At 41.1% G+C, this 19,225-nt stretch overlaps 1 protein-coding gene across 2 annotated transcripts in view; it reads left to right on the top strand.

Moving 5' to 3' along the window:
* Positions 1 to 19,225, top strand: part of Thsd7b (thrombospondin type 1 domain containing 7B) — an 877,985-nt gene that overhangs the window by 852,892 nt on the left and 5,868 nt on the right. For both annotated transcript variants that reach the window (XM_026779900.1, XM_005348232.3), the window contains 7 exons: positions 1,222 to 1,367; positions 5,621 to 5,780; positions 6,809 to 6,982; positions 7,084 to 7,179; positions 9,373 to 9,455; positions 11,631 to 11,823; positions 16,895 to 16,982. In XM_026779900.1, the coding sequence (XP_026635701.1) occupies positions 1,222 to 1,367; positions 5,621 to 5,780; positions 6,809 to 6,982; positions 7,084 to 7,179; positions 9,373 to 9,455; positions 11,631 to 11,823; positions 16,895 to 16,982 (940 nt within the window). The remainder of the gene's footprint in view (positions 1 to 1,221; positions 1,368 to 5,620; positions 5,781 to 6,808; positions 6,983 to 7,083; positions 7,180 to 9,372; positions 9,456 to 11,630; positions 11,824 to 16,894; positions 16,983 to 19,225) is intronic.

Below are 19,225 nucleotides of genomic sequence, written 5' to 3' on the forward strand. Positions count from 1 at the left end.
TATCCTGCAGCTGGAGACGTCTCTTCTACCCTGCAGCTGGAGACGTCTCTTCTATCCTGCAGCTGGAGACGTCTCTTCTACCCTGCAGCTGGAGATGTCTCTTCTATCCTGCAGCTGGAGATGTCTCTTGCAACCCTGTGCACAGCACTCTCCTCATTCCACATCTGCGTAGCACTCTTCCGTTTCAAGTACAACATTTCAAGAAAATCCTCTCTGATTCCTTCTGGCATGGGGCATCAGTGCTTACTCCCATAGAACTCTGACTTTCTTCAGTATGTGTCCAATACACTAACATGATTCCCTTTGTAACAGAGAAATTATGTCATAGTCATAAATAAGATAAATCTTATAGCAATAATTAAACTAAATGTGTCCCATAGTCATCAGTAAGAAAAACCAGGAATGAAGGGGCCATGAAAAGATGGGAGGATTCAAGTGAAGATCTTGGCTCACTCCATCTGCTGCTCTTTTGAGCTTATCTTGGAAGTGCTTCTGTGTTGCGAGGAGACGTCATTTCCTCTGCCACACATAACCCACCCTTTCCTCTGACTGTGGCATGGAGTACCTCTTTTGGAATATATGTTTTTTTTAAGTATCATTGGTTTCTCCACATAAGTCAACCTACATTTTTTTTCTTGTGCTCAGTGAAGGAAGAATGGGCCTACAATCTCTAGGAAAATTGGTCTTATTGAATTAACTTGGGAAAACTGTAAGGAGCTCAGGGTGTGACCATCCTGTGGAATGTCTTAGAGTAACTGCTTATGTGGCATTTGGACCTCATTATTTTGGACCGAAATATGCAACTTTCTCTATTTGTGTTTAATATTTGTACCCTTGTTGGAGGCAGAGGGTATATGTGACAATTTTATCCCTATAGCTAATGCAATGCAAGAAGCCTTGATCACAATAAAGCTCAATAAATAAACATTTGTTGAGGAAATTGGCATTATAGGATTTATAAAATCAACCTGTTTGACAGAGATGCAAAGTTCAGACTAGTGTAAAAGATGGGGATAATTTCAGATCATTTAAAACATCAATTTTGAGATAGTTTATGTCTCTCTCAAAATCTAAATCAAAATGGCAGAAACCGGAAAGTGAGGTGGGCAGGACAGAGTTCAATGTCGTAGAATGTAGATTTACACATACAAGGCCACAATTCTTCCCTCCATTTCTGAGCCAAATGTTAACCAATAACTGACACCTCCCTCATTACTTTAGGTCGAATGAGCCGGAATCGATTTATCATTATGCCCACCCAAGGAGAAGGACGGCAATGCCCCACAGAGCTCACCCAGCAGAAGCCCTGCCCAGTGATGCCCTGCTATAGCTGGGTCCTTGGCAACTGGTCTGCATGTAAACTGGAGGTAAGTCATGCAATGACACTTAGAGAAAGCTTCTCGGTATGTGCAAAATACTTGTCTCATCAAATATAGTGATGGAATAAATTACACAGCACTAGGTTCTGGGCACATGCTATTTTTAACACAATAGAGAACATGGAAAAAGGCAAGCAAGTGAGTTTGTTTCACACAGAGTTACACTGCCAGGAGAGTAAACAGTCATTCATTAGGCACTGATTATAACAAGCTGGGTCACAGAACTGCCGATCTCTTTGGCATCCTCAAGAATTCTATGCTTTTTTTGCCTTTGTTTGCTGGGAATATCAAAGAATTTTTTTAATTAAGCAAAACCCTGACTCTGGAAATGCACAGCTTGCTTTGGATCGTGTGTCTTAAAAGTTAACTTTTGGCATTGACAATGCCTTGCTTATGGGCAGGCGATGAAAAGAGGATAGAAGCTATATTCTAGCCTTCTTACATGAGCCAAGGTTGCAACCCTTTCCTTAATAATTACTTTTTATTGGCCTGAAACATAAATGCCTGGTGACTTGACTGTCTGTTCCAGATACTGAATGTGTGCTTGGTCTTCAACTGCTTATTCTTGCGAGTTTCTGGCTTAAGAAAAAGGTGCATTCATTTTATTTTTGTCTTTAAGTAGTTTATCCTTCAGTTCATATTCAGAAGCTTATTTTAATTAGGTAACGATTAACTTTGATTATACATCAAGAAATCTTCAGAGTATTCTTATAAAGATGTTCAGTGCCCCTGTCAAGATGGCTGTGTTGAGCAGCTTTGTAATACTGCAGAAATTAAATGCCCATGTGTCTTTATAAGTCTCAGAGGAACAAAATTATGCAGTACATTTGTTCAGTAATCCTTTTTGTTGTTATTGTTGTTTGTGGACTCGTGCTGATTGATGAATTCAGAAACAACCTAACAGCTCTAAGCAGTCAAACCTTTACTTGTCTCAGTATCTGAAATGCTTAGCACAGTATCAAAGAAATTAAGAGCTCAATGAATTGTATTTGGTACTAAAAATTTGATTGAAACTATAGTTATGTTTATTAGTGTCATCTGTCTGTTCACATCTGGTCGAAGTGAAAATTCAGTGTAAATAAAACCCCACTGAAGATCAGGGCTGTGAGGGTGGGTGAGGGAATGCTCCCTGTTTACCATCTTGCTCTAAGGAGCTGGGGTCTGCCTTCAGACCATAGTGCATAAATTCTGTACAAGGAAGTGCTTGATTCATGAGTGGAATTGTCAGTCTGATGCTGATTTCCCTTCACGTTGGCGCTGTTCTTAAGAGTATAACAGATTAGGGGTGAATGTGGGCTGATCCCAGGATACACAGTGGAAGCCTACTACTGTTTGTCTTGGTTTTTAAGATGATCCCCAGCGCAGGCTCGTGTTCCGCACAGCTACACAAGCTGCCTGATGGACTGTCAAAAAGAAACTCTCCTCCATTCATCCCGTCCGTCGGAGGTATCAGGACTTTCAAAGCCTATATCCGCTGTGGCATCTTTAGACTTGTCTCTGAGTATACAAAGTCCTCATACTCATCAGCCAAACTGCACCTAGCAAAGTCAGCAAAGCCATCATCCAGATGTTAAGTTGGGAAGAAGCACTCCCCACCGAAAAGGAAATTCAGTTTGTTATTGTTATTCTTCATTTTAGACAGTGACTTTTTTTTTTACCAGAACATTTGTTTTGAATGCTATACTTTGGATTGATTTTAAACTTCTTCTCTCCAAAAAATGCATTAGGGCTAAAATTATGGTAATTTTCATGAATAAATGATAGTCATGAAGTGATCCCACCTTTGCCATGGTGTGTTTGGGCTCTTCTTAACTCTTACACTGAAGACTGGCCACTATGCAAGGGAAGAATGACATCAGTAGGAGGTGCTTGGAAGGGTCTACCCTCGTGACAGAAGGCCTGAGGCATCTGCCCTTGGCCCCCCGGACATGCAGGAGTCCTATCTGTAAGGAGTTTATACTGGCACTGTAGTGTTGAACATCTCAGACTCACCTGAGGAGTGCATACCCACCATTTATAAATTACTCAGCATAAGGAAGACATTTTTTTTAAAGTAGCCTTCTTTATGAGAGACTATGCTAAATCAACCAACTGCAATTTCTCTTAAGTTTTTTTTCTAAGAAAGTGTGTGGTATTCCAGATTGTGTACTGCCTCAGATGCTGTACACTTTGGATTCACTTTGGATTTGAAATTTTGATTCACCCAAACTTAACATTTCATTTTTTTTTTTTTTGCCAGTTGACTTCTTTTCGCTGTCTTGTTTTTTTTTTGGGGGGGGGGAGGAGTCTTATCTTGAATGACAGATAAATTCCAAGGTCTCCAGAGGATGCATGAAATCAGATAATATTGAACCTAATATTTAGCATACTTTTCTCATACAGCAATAGCTATAATTAAGTTTTTAATAAAGTTTATTTCTAACTTGGATGCACTGAAATAATAGTAACTATAATGAATTAGAACAAGTAGTACAATATACACTCAAAAAATACTCTTGAAAGATCCTGTGTGAGATAAGGAGTGGAGACATCCCATCATGTTCTTCAGAATGGCATCACTTAACCACCTAAGTTGCTTGTTTCTGGAATTTCCCATTTGATGCTTTTTAGATCACAGTTAACCATAGCTGACTGAAACTTCACTACTGAATGTCTTCAGTCTTGTCCTGCATGTAGAGAGCCTTCAAGCTGGTAGTCTGTATCATCTTGCTTCTCCAGCAGCCACCCATGAGCTCCCTCGATGCCCAGAAGCTTGTACCTCATACTTGGCTAGTGCCAGCTGGCTTGTGAGTGGACAAAACACCTACTCCATGCCCGGGGTCAGTATCTTCACTACTTTAACTGACACTTTTGTCTCTTTGCACTCCTGTATCTGCAACAGCTGCATCATCTCCAAGATCCAGAAAGTGAAGTATCCATCTATCCTCTGTAGACAGGAAAGACCAAGAAAGAGGTGAAGCCCAGGTTTCTGTGTAGAGGGTTGTCAGACTGTCATAAATGAAGAGATACTCTCAATCTCTCAATCTCTCTGTATTTCTCTCTCTCTCTCTCTCTCTCTCTCTCTCTCTCTCTCTCTCTCTCTCTCTCCAGACAGACACAGAGTAACCACTAGCTCTCTACCACTTTTTGGACTTAGTTGAAACAAATTCAACTTGGTTATACTTGGTTATATAGGAAAATTGATACCATAATGGGTGTTTATCAATAAGAATAGGATTGAGAGGGTTTCCGGCATTATAAATGCCTCCCCCGCCCCGTCCTTCATCTTTTATGAATAGCACTGAGGCATGGGATGGCACATCTAGAAGATGTTATGAGCAACCAAGACGTGTTCGCGGTTGTTTGTGGCACTGAGTCCAGTGTGTAATGCATCACCCTGGGTTTGCTTTCCCTCCTCTTTCCCTTCAGTCCTGCTTGATCCTCCCCACTGGCATCCAGACTCAGCACCTCCTTAACATCAAAGCTTTGCCTCCAGCTTTGCTTCCTAGGTATATGAGAAGAAATGTAGCTGTCAGCTGAAGTCTTCCAAATCTCCAAAGAACTTCTTTTTTTTTTTTTAATACAAACACCTAATTAAAGTCCTGGTGAAGATACCCATCTCATGAGTCACTGCCGAAACCTTCAAGTAGGAAAATTTCCATTAGCAGATGGTTGAGCGCAGTGCCCACCATGGCTTTTAACTCTTCATTTCTGCGTTGATGAGGCACTGGATAGATTTCCCTCATTGCCCAGCTTCCTGAGTGACACTAGAGTGAAGCATTCTCAAAGCATATTAGTACAGTAGCCAAATTGGAACAATTTCTCCAATACAGCAACAGGGAAAATTCAGAGTCTTAGTTGAATCCCAACCTGATCTATGTGAGAAAGGCCCGAATTCTGCAAAGAAAGAAATGAGGAGGAATAAAAGAGAAATTCATACTCCGGGACTGGGCATGTTCTCTGGGAAGGGGTTATGGATCAGACAAGGTTCTCACATACCTGGAGACAAATTGTGCAGTTTTTCCCATTTTGTCAATTCTGTCCACATCCCCGAATGACCTTACTGTGGGGACATAAAAAGTGAAACTTGTGTCTGTGTTTCTGTGTCACCTTCCCCGTCAACCCCAGAAGCTCGGAGATTATCTACCATTGAGAGTGAATTCCAAAGGGAAGAAGTTGCTATGTGTCTTTGGGCTTTCCTTGGGGACCCAAGCTCTGAGATTTGATCTGGTTAATTCTGAGAGCATCCTTTCTTCTCTCAGGGCGGAGACTGTGGGGAAGGCGTGCAGGTACGCAGCTTTTCCTGTGTAGTCCACAACGGCTCAATATCCCACACTGCTGTCCATGTGGAGGACGCCCTGTGTGGAGAAGTACCCTTCCAGGAAGGAGTCCTGAAGCAGCTGTGCTCCGTGCCTTGCCCAGGTGTGCAGTCGCCCTAATGAGCAACGCCCTGCATGGTGATCTTGTTTATTTTTTATTTACATTTTTTCCTCGAAAAGCTCTATCCTATCAATATTAAATTATTTATTTGATTTAATGCATTTGAATTATGAGCATGGTCACGTTTTAAAAGATATAGAATAAGGTAAAAACAGTACTGGCTTCAGAAACAAAACTAAGCTAGCATCTCACCTCATCTCACTGACCTCAAAGAGCAATGGACCCAGCATATAGGTAACAGGTGGATCAAGCAATATCTCCAAATTGCATGGCAGGAGTGAGGCAAGAAGCTAGTCAGTTCATTGTAAAAACTCAGGTTCTGTGTAGACATGAAGATCATCACATAAACATAAAATGATTACTTTAATACTAACAATGCAATAACTTGCGTTGAATATTTTAAGGTTTTGAAATATTTCCTTACAATATGGTATGTGCATACACATGTACATTTACATGTTACATGCGCACATATATATTTAAGTGTACATCATTCACATGTAAATATTTATATTTAAGTTCTGTGCCCTGTGTCTACTCCATATGTTTTCATTTATGAGTAAATAAGCCTCTGCATAGGGCACTTAAGTAAATACTCTTCAGGCAAAATGACTTATTTGTCATTTTTCCCTGGTTTCTATGCACATCCATTTTACAATGTTATGTTGATCCTTGGAGTTTTTTTATACAGTATATTCTGGTTGCAGTTTTCCCTCTCCCAGCTCCTCCCAAATCCTTCCCACCTTCCCTCTTGCTGCCCCCCCTGTATCCTGGAGTCGTGACAACTATGACTTGAAGCAGTGTTATGACAATCTAATCTTTGCACTCCTTTCTAAGCTAGAGTGAGCCACAAATTATTTCTCCAATAATAGTACTTTCAGACTGGAAATCCGTCACTATTTGGAGCCTCCATGTCCTTGCACCTCCACCGCACACCCCCTTCTATGCCCCGTGTCTCTGATGTCAGTGCCTGCTTTGTGTCCCCTGCCCTGCAACATGTGACTATCCAGGAGACTGCCACATAACCCAGTGGTCAGAGTGGAGCAAGTGTGAGTTAACCTGCATCGAAGGGAGAAGCTTGGAGACCATGGGCCGCCAATCCAGGTCAAGGACATTCATAATCCAGTCTTTTGAGAATCAAGACAGCTGCCCCCAGCAGGTCCTAGAAACACGACCTTGCACAGGTAATGAGGTCATTTTTCCATACTTCAGCTTGGATGCTTTGAAGCGGCTTGTGTTGGTGAGAGAGGTGTGATGCGCTCACTGTTTCCATGTTCACTTGCAGGTGGCAAATGCTATCACTACACCTGGAAAGCGAGTCTTTGGAACAATAATGAACGGACCGTGTGGTGCCAGCGCTCCGATGGCCTTAACGTCACAGGTATTCCTTCCTTAGGTCTACACAGAGCCTTCAGGAAGGCCCCTTGGTGTGCTTCGGTTGAGGAATTCACTTAAAAATTGAAGTAAGGTTGAAGAGCAGGTGGCTTAGATGGTCTTCTTGGAAGGTTTTCATTAGACCTCACTCACGTTTTTGAAATCAACAATTCTATGCGAAGACTCTTAAAACACATAAACCAAGTAACCAGAACCACAGCAAAATAGTCCTAAATTCATGATCGCAGGTAAATCTGAGGCAGAGGCGTTTTAGTTTAAGATGGTCATTTCTAAAGGGTAGGAGCATGTGCCATCTCTGTGATCACCAAGAGGAGCCCACTCAGCACCAGGCCCCTGCCCACAGGCTCCACCCCATTCTCCTCTGCAGCACAAATTAGCAGAGCTGATAAACATACAATTTTCAAATTGAAATGTTTTGGCCTTAATGATGCAAAGAAAAAAAGAAAGATGCTGTGGATGCTGGTGTTTACCCACGGCAGGCTGATTTTTGAATGTTTCCCTGGTTAGGGCAATTACTTAATGCCTGAAAAGAGTCTGAAGGAAAGATTCCTTATTCTTAAAAGAGGGTACAATTTGATCGTACAAATGGTTTTCTCGATAATTTTAAAGGTTTTTTGATGTCTTCTTGTCAAAGCAAATTAAATCGACATTGATTTTACTTTAGCATTGCAACTGACAAACAGCTTATGCAAGGCTGGAAGAGGTAAGCAGCAGCAAGAGAATCAAAGCCCCTCCTTTATCCTGTGTATATGCCTTTACATTATTGTTATTAATCCATACAGCAGTTTATTCTGAGCTACTTTCCCATTTTGCAAGCTGATAAAACTAAGTACTCTATAAGCATGCCTACCCAGGAGCCAAAAGAAGGCCCCCTACTCCACAGGCACAGGCACTTGCTGGCACAGTGAACCTTCTCAGTGCATGGCATGAGGCCATCAGACAAGAGGGCTAGGGCCGTTGGCATCAGCTGATAAATACGTCTAGAGCCTAACTTCCTTCTTAAAGCTTAAAAATCATGCCCTGTCATGGGTATGACTTGTAGTAATCCATCCCCGAGGCCATCAGTTTGAAGACTGGATGCCCTGTCCCCAGACATAATGAAGAAATAAAGAGGTGTTGTGTGGCCATCACCACAGACATCCACATGACCAGTTTCAACTCCCCGTGCTACCTGTGGATTCCAGTAGGTTTGGTTTTGTTTCATTTTTAACTTTGGTGTTTTTTTTTAATGAACAATAGTGGTAATTTGGATGCTTCATGCCCAGAAAATGTCTAAGCCTGACTTTTTCTCCATAGCCTTGAGCCTGAAACCCTTTTGCTGGCTGCCACCCCATAATGTGTAATTGGTTGACAATTACCACACTGCAAAGACCACAGCCTGTAAATCCAGCTGACGTCATAGGAATAGAGTTTAAACACCACCCTTAAGTGCATCAACTTCTCAATCTAGTTATCTCCAAACTATTTCGTGTCTATTACCACCTTGACTCAAGGAAGGCTAAACCAGTGCGGCACCTGGTTTTAGCCACACCCCACACCCTCCTTTAACCCCAGTACTTAGATAACCCTGCATAAGTGATCACATAACTGCAGGTACTGAGTTGAGCATCAGACAGTCCATCCTAGACTTCATGCATTTGCTTCTACACACATGTTGACGGGGAGGTCCCAGGTGACTGTATGTACGTTAGGCCTGGTCCATATAGAAATCCTTGCCACAGTGCTTAGCAATGTGACCCATGGGGCAACAGTGGCATTCTTTTGCATGGCTTTTTGAATCAGCCTAGTTAGTGCCTAGCTGCCTCACCCAGGAACTAGAGAAATATCTACACGGAATAAGTCTCTAAGCAGCTGCGTTTGCTGCTCTTGAACCTAAATAGAGATTTCATCGATTCTTGTACGGATCCGGGTGCACAGGCTTTGCCCTCAATTATAGACACACGATAGAGTCTTGATACCAATGAACATGGAAAAATTCTAAAACGTCTCATCTTAGACACATCTCAAGAGTGATTAATAAGCTAGTTGTAGCATATGGTTGACATATACATTTAATCCTTGATAAAATAATAATGATGCTAACAATAATAACTATGCCCTCAGTAGAAAAGGGAAAGCAAACTTTTAAATATGGTTATCACAGATAAATCTGCAAATAACAGTGATCTTTCCTTTGCAGGCGGCTGCTCCCCTCAGGCACGCCCTGCTGCTGTTCGGCAATGCACGCCAGCTTGCAGAAAACCTTTCTCATACTGCACACAGGTGAGTCACATGCTCGGTTCTCCTACAGGCATTATAATTTCAGTGTTATTTCTATGTAGTGTGGTGTGCGCGTCTGCTTCAGAGAGGCAGTCATTTTGCATGCTTATACCGCCATCTAGAGGTGTATGGAGGGATAACAACTATCGCCAAGACTGCAGTTTAAGAAATCTGCCCTTAAACTGTCTAATTTATGCTCCATCTACCAATAGCTATTTTAGTTAATGGATGCATTCTATTTCTAGCCTTTCATGCAACTGAGCTGATTTGAAATTTGTGCAGGCTGTTCATGTTTAATAAAAAGTATTTTGTAAAATTTGTTACATTTCAATGGTTACCGGCTGAGTAAAGGTTTAGTTTGCTGAAAATAGGTTAAATATACATATGACCACAGCTGAAAATGTGTGTATGTGTGGTGTGTGTGTGTGTGTGTGTGTGTGTGTGTGTGTGTGTGTGTGTGTGTGTGTGTGGTGAGCATGTATGTGCAATTTGCCTTTCTTTCATGCAGGGTTTTTGTTTTCTCCCCCATCCCTTCCATATACTTCTGCTTGAGAACTGATGTCAAATGTTCACTATACTGTAATTAGTGGCTCTAACTAGTTGCAATGCATACATAGTATTTTACAGCCGTGTTACCTATCTTAAAGGGGCAGGTTTCTTCTTGCAGTGTGTGTATCCTGAAAAGTAATTCAATGAAAGTAAGTTAGGCACTCAGTCATATTTTATGACTCTCCTACTTCAAGCTGGGTTAATTCTTTACCACAGTATAGACGTGGGTAGGATTGCAGAAAATAGAACCAAAAGGGGGAAGAAATAAATTCATTTTAGCTGACAATGTCTGGATAGTATAAGTTGTCATTACCCAACCTTATGAATATTCATGTTAATAAAACATAAATAACTCTCCCTTAAACCCTTGTCACATACGACTAACTGGATACAGCTCTTCTCTCAGACTAACAATAGAGATTCATCTTGTAAATATGTCTCAATAATTCCGCCATGTGATAATGTCCATTATTGAAAGGACGTGGCGTTATTATAGCTTTGTTGTGCACCAAACTGTGGGCAGTTGGTTCCCGCACTTGCTCCTCTGGCTGCCATCTGTCCTTCCGTAGGGCATCAAGGTGATTTATTCAGCTTCAGTGGCTATTGCTCCTTAAAATCAAATTTAGTCAACAACTGATGATGCCAGCAAGACTAGCTGCTGGATGAAGATTGTCTTAAATGGCCAAAGAGGCGGAGATCGGTTCAGAAAACACCAGGAGGTGAATTGTACATACGGAGCCATAATGGCAGCCATAGAGACTGACAACCACACCCTTTTCCTTCTCTCTGATTTTCTGGTGTCTGTTGGACTATGAGAAATTATTTTCCGAGTCACTTCCTGAGACAGATAGGAACCCTTGCCTATCATTGCTCATCACAGTCGGCCTGTCAGAGACCCTCATTACACATGATAGCGACCAGAAACTGCAAAAGCGAATATAAAGGATGCACCATCATAATGTCAAGCAGGGATGTGCTATCATGTAGCACTGCAGTTACTACAATGAAGAGTAATTGGGGGAATCTTGTCTTTAAATGTGATTTCAGTAGCGTGTCCTTCCTCCACCTGGACCTCCCTCCTAGGAGCAGACAGGCAGTCACGACCAGTCAAGCACCAACGGTTCAAGGCGATAAAGACATCTAGCATCTGGGATAATGACAGCTGACAGCACTCAGCATCACCTAATTCAAATAAAACACATGCACACACATGTGGCTTTCCTTTGCAGTAAGAGAGGAAAACAGGAACTTGTGGGCAGGCGTCTGAAACCGGTGGGGGGTAGCTGAAGATGAAGATGTGATGAAATGCCATAAACATTCCGAGAAGAAACAGCATATCAATACACCTTATTCTCAAAGCACTACGGTAACTATGACATCCTGTTTGGAAAGTGTCCAAATTATAAGCACATTAGAAAAGCCTCACAAGTGATTTAGTGCTGATATTGGGATCCAGGAAAGTTGAATTACACATTTGATTTCTATCCCATTGGTCAACCAATTGCTGAAGCCTCCACCTTTCCAGGACATATCAAAGGCAAAGATTAGGGGATTTCACTGGTGTTTGAATTCTTCTTGATTCACTTGCACAACTCCTGTGTAACCACAAATGTATTTTCTGTGCTGTAGGGTGGAGTCTGTGGCTGTGAAAAGGGATACACAGAGATAATGAGATCGAGTGGTTTCCTGGATTACTGCATGAAGGTCCCTGGCTCTGAGGACAAAAAAGCTGATGTGAAAAACCTTCCTGGAAAAAACAGACCTGTGAACTCCAAAATACATGACATTTTTAAAGGATGGTCTCTTCAACCTCTTGACCCAGGTGTGTGTCCACTGTGAATAAGGGATGCAAATTTTTTTCCCAGTGAACTCACTGTGGCCATCTCTCACTATGGAGAGAACGGAGGGAGGAAAAGAAGAAGTGAGGGAGAGAAGGAGGGAGGGAGGAGGGAGGGGAAGGAAGGAAGGAAGAAAGGAAGGAAGGAAGGAAGGAAGGAAGGAAGGAAGGAAGGAAGGAAGGAAGGAAGGACAAAGCAGTGGTGTAGCTCAAGGTTTCTCAGATTTGAGTGTTTTGCAGTGCACACGCCCATGTAAGCATAAAGTGCTCTCGTGGATGCTTATTAGCCTGCCAAGCACAGTCTAAGAGGTAGTGAGAGTTAAGACACGAAGTAGTATCTTGGGAAAATGTCTTCTAATTGTAAATTGTTTCTGCTTCTATAACTGGATTTGTGCATTTAAATGAAATTAAAGGGGAAATTGGAATTGAAGAACAGAAACTCACAGGAAATACCCACAGACCTACTGTGGGTTAGAGACACTGGGGAAATGATAAGGAGACCCAGTTTCTAAGACAAGCAAACTTTTCAGACCCCATGGCTTAAGCCACCTGCTTTCAACAAGTATGACCTCATAACTCCTCTGCCTCAGTTCCTTTACCTATAGAATCAGGATAGGGGAAAGTGCTATATGGTATTGCTGTGGGTCAGGGCATTTTGTTTTGTTTTTTTTTCTTTTTTTTTCTTTTTTTATTCTTTTTATTTATTTATTTATTTGTTGAAAAAAATTCTGCCTCCTCCCCGCCTCCCATTTCCCTCACCCTCTTCCCACTCCTCTCCCCCTCCCTCCACACCTCTCCCCCTCCCCCCACTCTATTCCCCCTCCCTCTCCAGTCTGAAGAGCAGTCTGGATTCCCTGCCCTGTGGTAAGTCCAAGGTCCTCCCCCCTCCATCCAAGTCCAGGGAGGTGAGCATCCAAACAAGCTAGGCTCCCACAAAGCCAGTTCATGCAGTAGGATTGAAACCTAGTACCATTGTCCTTGGCTTCTCATCAGCCTTCATTGTCCGCCATGTTCAGAGAGGCCGGTTTTATCCCATGCTTATTCAGTCCCAGTCCAGCTGGCCTTGGTGAGCTCCCAATAGATCAGCCCCACTGTCACAGTGGGTGGGTACACCATTCGTGGTCCTGACTTCCTTGCTCATGTTCTCCCTCCTTCTGCTCTCATTTGGACCTTGGGAGCTCAGTCTGGTGCTCCAATGTGGGTCTCTGTCTCTATCTCCATCCATCACCAGATGAAGGTTCTAAGGTGATATGCAAGATATTCATCAGTATGGCTATAGGATAGGGTCATTTCAGGTTCCCTCTCCTCCGTTGCCCAAGGTACTATCTGGGGACATCTCCCTGGACACCTGCGAGCCCCTCTAGAGTCAAGTCTCTTGCCAACCCTATGATGGCTCCCTTAATTAGGATATATACTTCCCTGCTCCCATATCTACCCTTCCTTTATCCCAACCATCCCATTCCCCCAAGCTCCCCCATCCTCCCCTTCTTACTTTTCTCACCCCATTTCCCCTTATCCCCATCCCACCTCACCCCCAAGTTCCCAGGTATTGCCCTATAATCTTGTCTACTTCTCATATCCAGGAGGATGACTATATGTTTTTCTTTGGGTTCACCTTGTTATTTGGCTTCTCTAGGCTTGTGAACTATAGGCTCAATGTCCTTTATTTATGGCTAGAAACCAATTATGAATGAGTACATCCCATGTTCATCTTTTTGGGTCTGGGTTACCTCACTCAGGATAGTGTTTTCTATTTCCATCCATTTGCTTGCAAAATTCAAGATGTCATTGTTTTTTACCGCTGAGTAACACTCTAATATGTATGTATTTCACACTCTCTTCATCCATTCTTCCATTGAAGGGCATCTAGGTTGTTTCCAGGTTCTGGCTATTACAAACAATGCTGCTATGAACATAGTTGAACAGATGCTTTTGTAGTATGATGGGGCATCTCTTGGGTATACTCCCAAGAGTGGTATTACTGGATCTTGGGGTAGGTTGATCCCGAATTTCCTCAGAAATCGCCACACTGCTTTCCAAAGTGGTTACACAAGTTTGCATTCCCACCAGCAATGGATGAGTGTACCCCTTCCTCCACAACCTCTCCAGCAAAGGCTATCATTGGTGTTTTTGATTTTAGCCATTCTGACAGGTGTAAGTTGGTCTCTCAAAGTTGTTTTGATTTGCATTTTCCTGATCGCTAAGGAGGTTGAGCATGACCTTAAGTGTCTCATAGATGACCTGAAATGAGCTAAACCTGCTTCTGTGACCTAGGACTATCACCAACCTATAGAGACTAATGAGAAACAGAGTCATCAAGTAAACCATTACACACTTTTTAATGTTTATGTGTGTGCATGTGTGCACTCAGATGTCTGCATATGTACATCAAAACTGAAAAGATTCACAGATGCTGGGATCTGGAATAGCTCCCACGAGAAAAAGTGAAGGACATTTTCACCCCCACATCCTTTTAAATAGTTTGAACTTTAAGTCTAGTCATTATACTGTTATGTTTGTTGGGGGTGGCAGCTTGTTCATTCCCAGATGCCCAGACCATGAAATAATCACACAGAAACTATACTAGTTACAACGTTGTTTGGTCAATAGCTTAAGCGTATTTCTGGCTTACTCTTATATCTTAAATTAACCCATTTCTATTATTTTATATTTTACCATGAGTCTTGTGGCCTACCATCCAGGTTCCAGATGACAGCTCATATCTTTTTCCTCTGGTGGCTCCATGGCTTCTCTCTTATTCTACCTTCTCTCCTCCTCTATCTGCTTGGAACTCCCACCTTGCCCTATTCTGCTAAGCCACTGGCCAAAACAGATTTATCCATTAGCCAATAAAAGCAACACATAGACAGAAGGGCCTCCCATACCACTGTTACAAATGTGCATTTATTTATTAAGTTACTTTTTAAATTCACCCCAAATAGCATTCTGACCCACTGCCTTCATCTCCAATGAGGATAAAAGTGCTGGGTCACATCGAGGTCTGAGCTCTGAGGTTCTATGGTTGTCTTCAATCATAGAATATGTCAGGAATATTCTTGTTCAGCCTGTCAATGTAAAAACTCAGAAAGGAGAATTTCATCATCAGTGTTTCAGGACAACCATTCTCAACGTTTTAAAAGATTTTTATGACCACAAAAAGAAATACAATTTCACTAAACCTCATTTCTCAAATGAGTCTCTGTTTGAGATATGAAAAAAATGGGAAATTGCAACATAATTTGGCATAATTGTGATGCTGCTCTTAACAAAAACTTTTTACAATAAATCGGGTGGTTGACCATCCCCCCCCACACTAGCATGAGATGGTGCTGTGTGCACTGTGAACTCAGTGTGGTGAATGAGTCCCTGAGTATGTCTTTCACTGAGAAATGCCGTCTGTTTGGGGTGCTACCCTGTGCCTTTGTCAACCCACTCACAAATCTAATTAGCCACACACTTACATTAAATAAAGAAAAATTGAATACCCCAGTTCATCTATAAAAATGTGCACAAATAGACCATGATAGTTACTGACTAATAAGTTTCATTTAACTGTGATAGGTATGAAATCTAAAATGATATTTTTATACACATATAGTCATAAATTTGCACTATTATATATACATATAATCTATATATATATTATTTATATTTGTATATGTATACACATGCACACACACCATATATATATAATATTCCACAGATTCCAGCTAGTACTGCCCATATACACATAGTTGTGGGTCCGTCCATTGTACTGTGGTCAATCTACCAGGATCTATATCCCTAAAAAACCCTGATTCTCCCTTCCCCAGCAGCCCTTAACTGTTAATAGCCCCTCAGTTGAGGTGGGGCTCTGTGCCCCTCCCCGTCCTCACTGAAATGCTGGTTGGCTTGCTCTTGTCAGCTTTGTGCAGGCAGCCACAGCTGCTGTGTCTCTATAGAGTTAATAATAAAAGGTCCCATCCTATCCAAATGACAGTGTTTCTCCAAAGTCCGTTCTGACTTTCGGCTTCTGGTCTTTCTGTCCCCTCTTACATGATGTGCCCTGGACTTGGGGAGACAGTGTGTGATACAGAAACCCCATTTGCTTATTTTCCTTCACCTAGTTCAGAAGAGAGAGCTACTGAAATGTGTTCCCTAGTCCTCTTTGCATGTGCGTTAGAGAAAACGGTCTGAGAGTGTTGGTTATCTTTTCAATTGTTGTAGTAGTAGTAGTAGTTGTTGTTGTTTATGTTGTGAGGATGGTGGTGTTTTTATGTGGCATGTGTATACATATGAACATCTTCAAACAACTTCATTAAAGCCCCAGTGGAGTTGATGAATCAAGGATTGTTAGTGCTTCATGTCGGGGGTGGAAACTTGGGTTTATATTTTAGTTTCTGATCAATTGTTAGCTTATTTCTTTCTTTGTTGTCATTACTTTTTTTATATTTAACAGTAGGCACCAATGTGTAGCTGACACCTATGGATATTTGTGAATTTAGATGAAAAAGAAATGATTTGGCCAAAAATAGTTTTTACTGAAACGCAGTTACACTCTTATAGGTTTTGTTTGTTCATTGTTTGAGACCAAGGTGGCCTCAAATTTGTGGTAATCCTCCAGTGCTGGGCTCGCAGGCCTGACCCACCACACTTGGCTAACGAATTTTCTAAAGATTAGCGTGATATAAACTGCTCATACCTAGAAAGTCACAGCAGCTGGTATAATGTTGTATAATTTATATGTTGATTTTAAATTTACGAGTTTAATTATACGACATCTTGCTCTCTTTCAAATTTGTGGCCTATATTTTCTATTGATTGCTGTTACAGTTCTCTCTAGGAGGTAATCCATATTCTTGGGATGCTCAGGAGAGAAAACTCTCGGCACCTGATTTCATGGAGCAGATTATGCTTCTCCCATCGAGTAATTGGCTAGTTTAGGCAACCCTTTCAGATCTAGAATGAATCACCAGCTCTGGGTTGTCAAGCATCATGTTACTCTTTGTGTGCTTTCTCTCCTAAATGTTGTAGACTTCTGTGTGCTAAAGCTGTATGCTATTTCTGTCTTAAACAGATGGCCGAGTAAAAATTTGGGTTTATGGCGTTTCCGGTGGCAGTTTCCTTATCATGATTTTCCTAGTATTTACTTCCTATCTTGTTTGGTAAGTATCAAGGAATGAAAATTATATAATCCCTGTTTTTGCGTGTGGCATGCTCAAAGGAAACCATATTTTTAAAGCATTGGTAAAAGTGACAGGAATCTCAGGACCATAAGAAAGTGATTGACAGTTGAACTATGGGACCTTTAATAGTTACCACTTGATACCATGTTCTTATTTGGTTTTCAATTAAGACTGGAAGATACAAAAGACAAACCATGTCTTGGCATTTTTGCACTTAGCATTTGATTTGGACTGTGGGTTTATCATCATGCATGTGAGACCTCTCCTAAACAATGATGCTGAGTTCCACACCCAAGGATCTGAAGTTAGTTATTTTGGGGTATGGCCAGGACTTCTGCACATAAATAAATTCCCTAAGTAATTCTGATTTGTTGTTAATCTAAGAACACTACTTTAGATGACTCTAATTATTACATTATTCTTAATTTATTATTAGTTCTTAATCTGGCTTGTTTTTGAAAAGGTGGGGTAAATTAACCAGTTAGTTTGGCTTGTTAATACATTTTGAATAACAAAGATAATATTAACTATCCACATTTAATTAGCTGTCAATTCCAGGGACCCTGCTTTGTAAGTGACTAGTCTTACTGCCTACTCTCTGGAAATTCTAATTAGTTTACTGTACAGAATATATTTTAGTTGATGAGCAATTCTTGAGACTATATATACATAAATAAATTTAAATATTTTAAAGTATGTGAATAATATTATATTAGCTTCCAAAGCAACATTTTCAAGGATTCTTCATGAGATCAAAGTATTATTTGGCTTTTTTCTTACAACTGAGATATTTATATTCTTCATGTGTCTCACAGAATATTTCTTGAGAATTTTTACTCAAGTCTTAATCCTGACTCAAATCTGTGTATTTATCTTCAAATTGTGTTTCCAAGGCTATGTAGACTTTTAAATGTTTGCTTTTGGTCAGTTAAAAATTGGTGAAGAAAATCGGGTGACTTGTATTCCTCTTGCCACCTGTAGTGATCAAAATTGAATTCCTAAAAATGAGATTTCCACCCAGCTGGTATTTCCTGAGTGTTGTGGTAAAAAGCGCTGTCCCCAGCATCCACCCTGTCCTCCACCCTGCAGTCCAAGGATTGGACCAGCTTCAGTGTTTCAGCTGATACGGTGGGCGAGTAGTGTGGGCATCTTGGCATAGTGAACCCATGTAAGCTTGAGCACTTCCTAGGAGATTCAGAGACCTCTGAGGTACCCACCAACGGAAACAGTTAGAAAAAGGGTGTTCTAAAAGTCACAGTAGAGGAAATGAAGGTTAGTAGGGCAATACTGTTCAAGTTTCCCACAGTAAGGTTCCAAATCACCAGTCTGCCTGATGGCAACATGAAAACAAGTGACTTCCTTGAGACGAACAACGTCATCCCCAGCCTAGATTCTCTTGTTCCCTCTGCACTCTTATACCCAAGAAATTAAAAATGAGCATGTGATTTTTAATATTTATACTAGTGGAAATATTCATATAGGTCCATGAATATTCCCTTCATTATTTTTCTCCGTTCCCTGTGATTCTCACATTTTTTAATTATTAGTCCACATATTTAATAAGACTCTGAGATCCTGGATTCCAGCAGTAAAATTGTGTTTACCAATACCCCTTGTCGCTCCCTCCCTCTGTCATTTCGACGCTGATCTAAAGTCAGCTTGATCTTTGGATTCAGTCTTCTAAACACTGGGACAAGGGGTGCAGAACCATGCAAGTTGAGAAGTTCCAATTACAAAATACCAGAAGAATTTCTCCCTTATATTTACAGTGACCAACATACATTGCATCAAAGACCCACATTTAAATATACACACAATTTCTCCTTCATTCTGGTGCTACACTAGTCTTCCTAAAATATATCTTCACTGATCACACCTCTCTTCCATACATAATATCTCATTTTACTGATGATGTCAGGGTCATGTTTCACCCTGACATGAATGCCCAAAGTCTTTCGTGACCAAACCCAAACAACTCTCAATTTCATCTTCTGCTGCTCCCTGACCCTGGACAGGCTAATTTGTGCTGCACAGATTCAAATCATTTACCTTTATTGTTTCACAAAGAAAAGAGTTTTTTTTAAATGGTCAACTTAGGTATTTTTCTATTTAAATAAAAAAATGAACAAGTATATAATTAATATGCTTAATCATATATCCAATCCCAAAGCCTGTGCCATATATTAATATTTACCTTAAAGGTAGATGAATGAATATTTCCT

This window comes from Microtus ochrogaster, chromosome 6 (assembly GCF_000317375.1).
Source record: "Microtus ochrogaster isolate Prairie Vole_2 chromosome 6, MicOch1.0, whole genome shotgun sequence".
In the NCBI taxonomy this organism is placed as follows: domain Eukaryota; kingdom Metazoa; phylum Chordata; class Mammalia; order Rodentia; family Cricetidae; genus Microtus; species Microtus ochrogaster.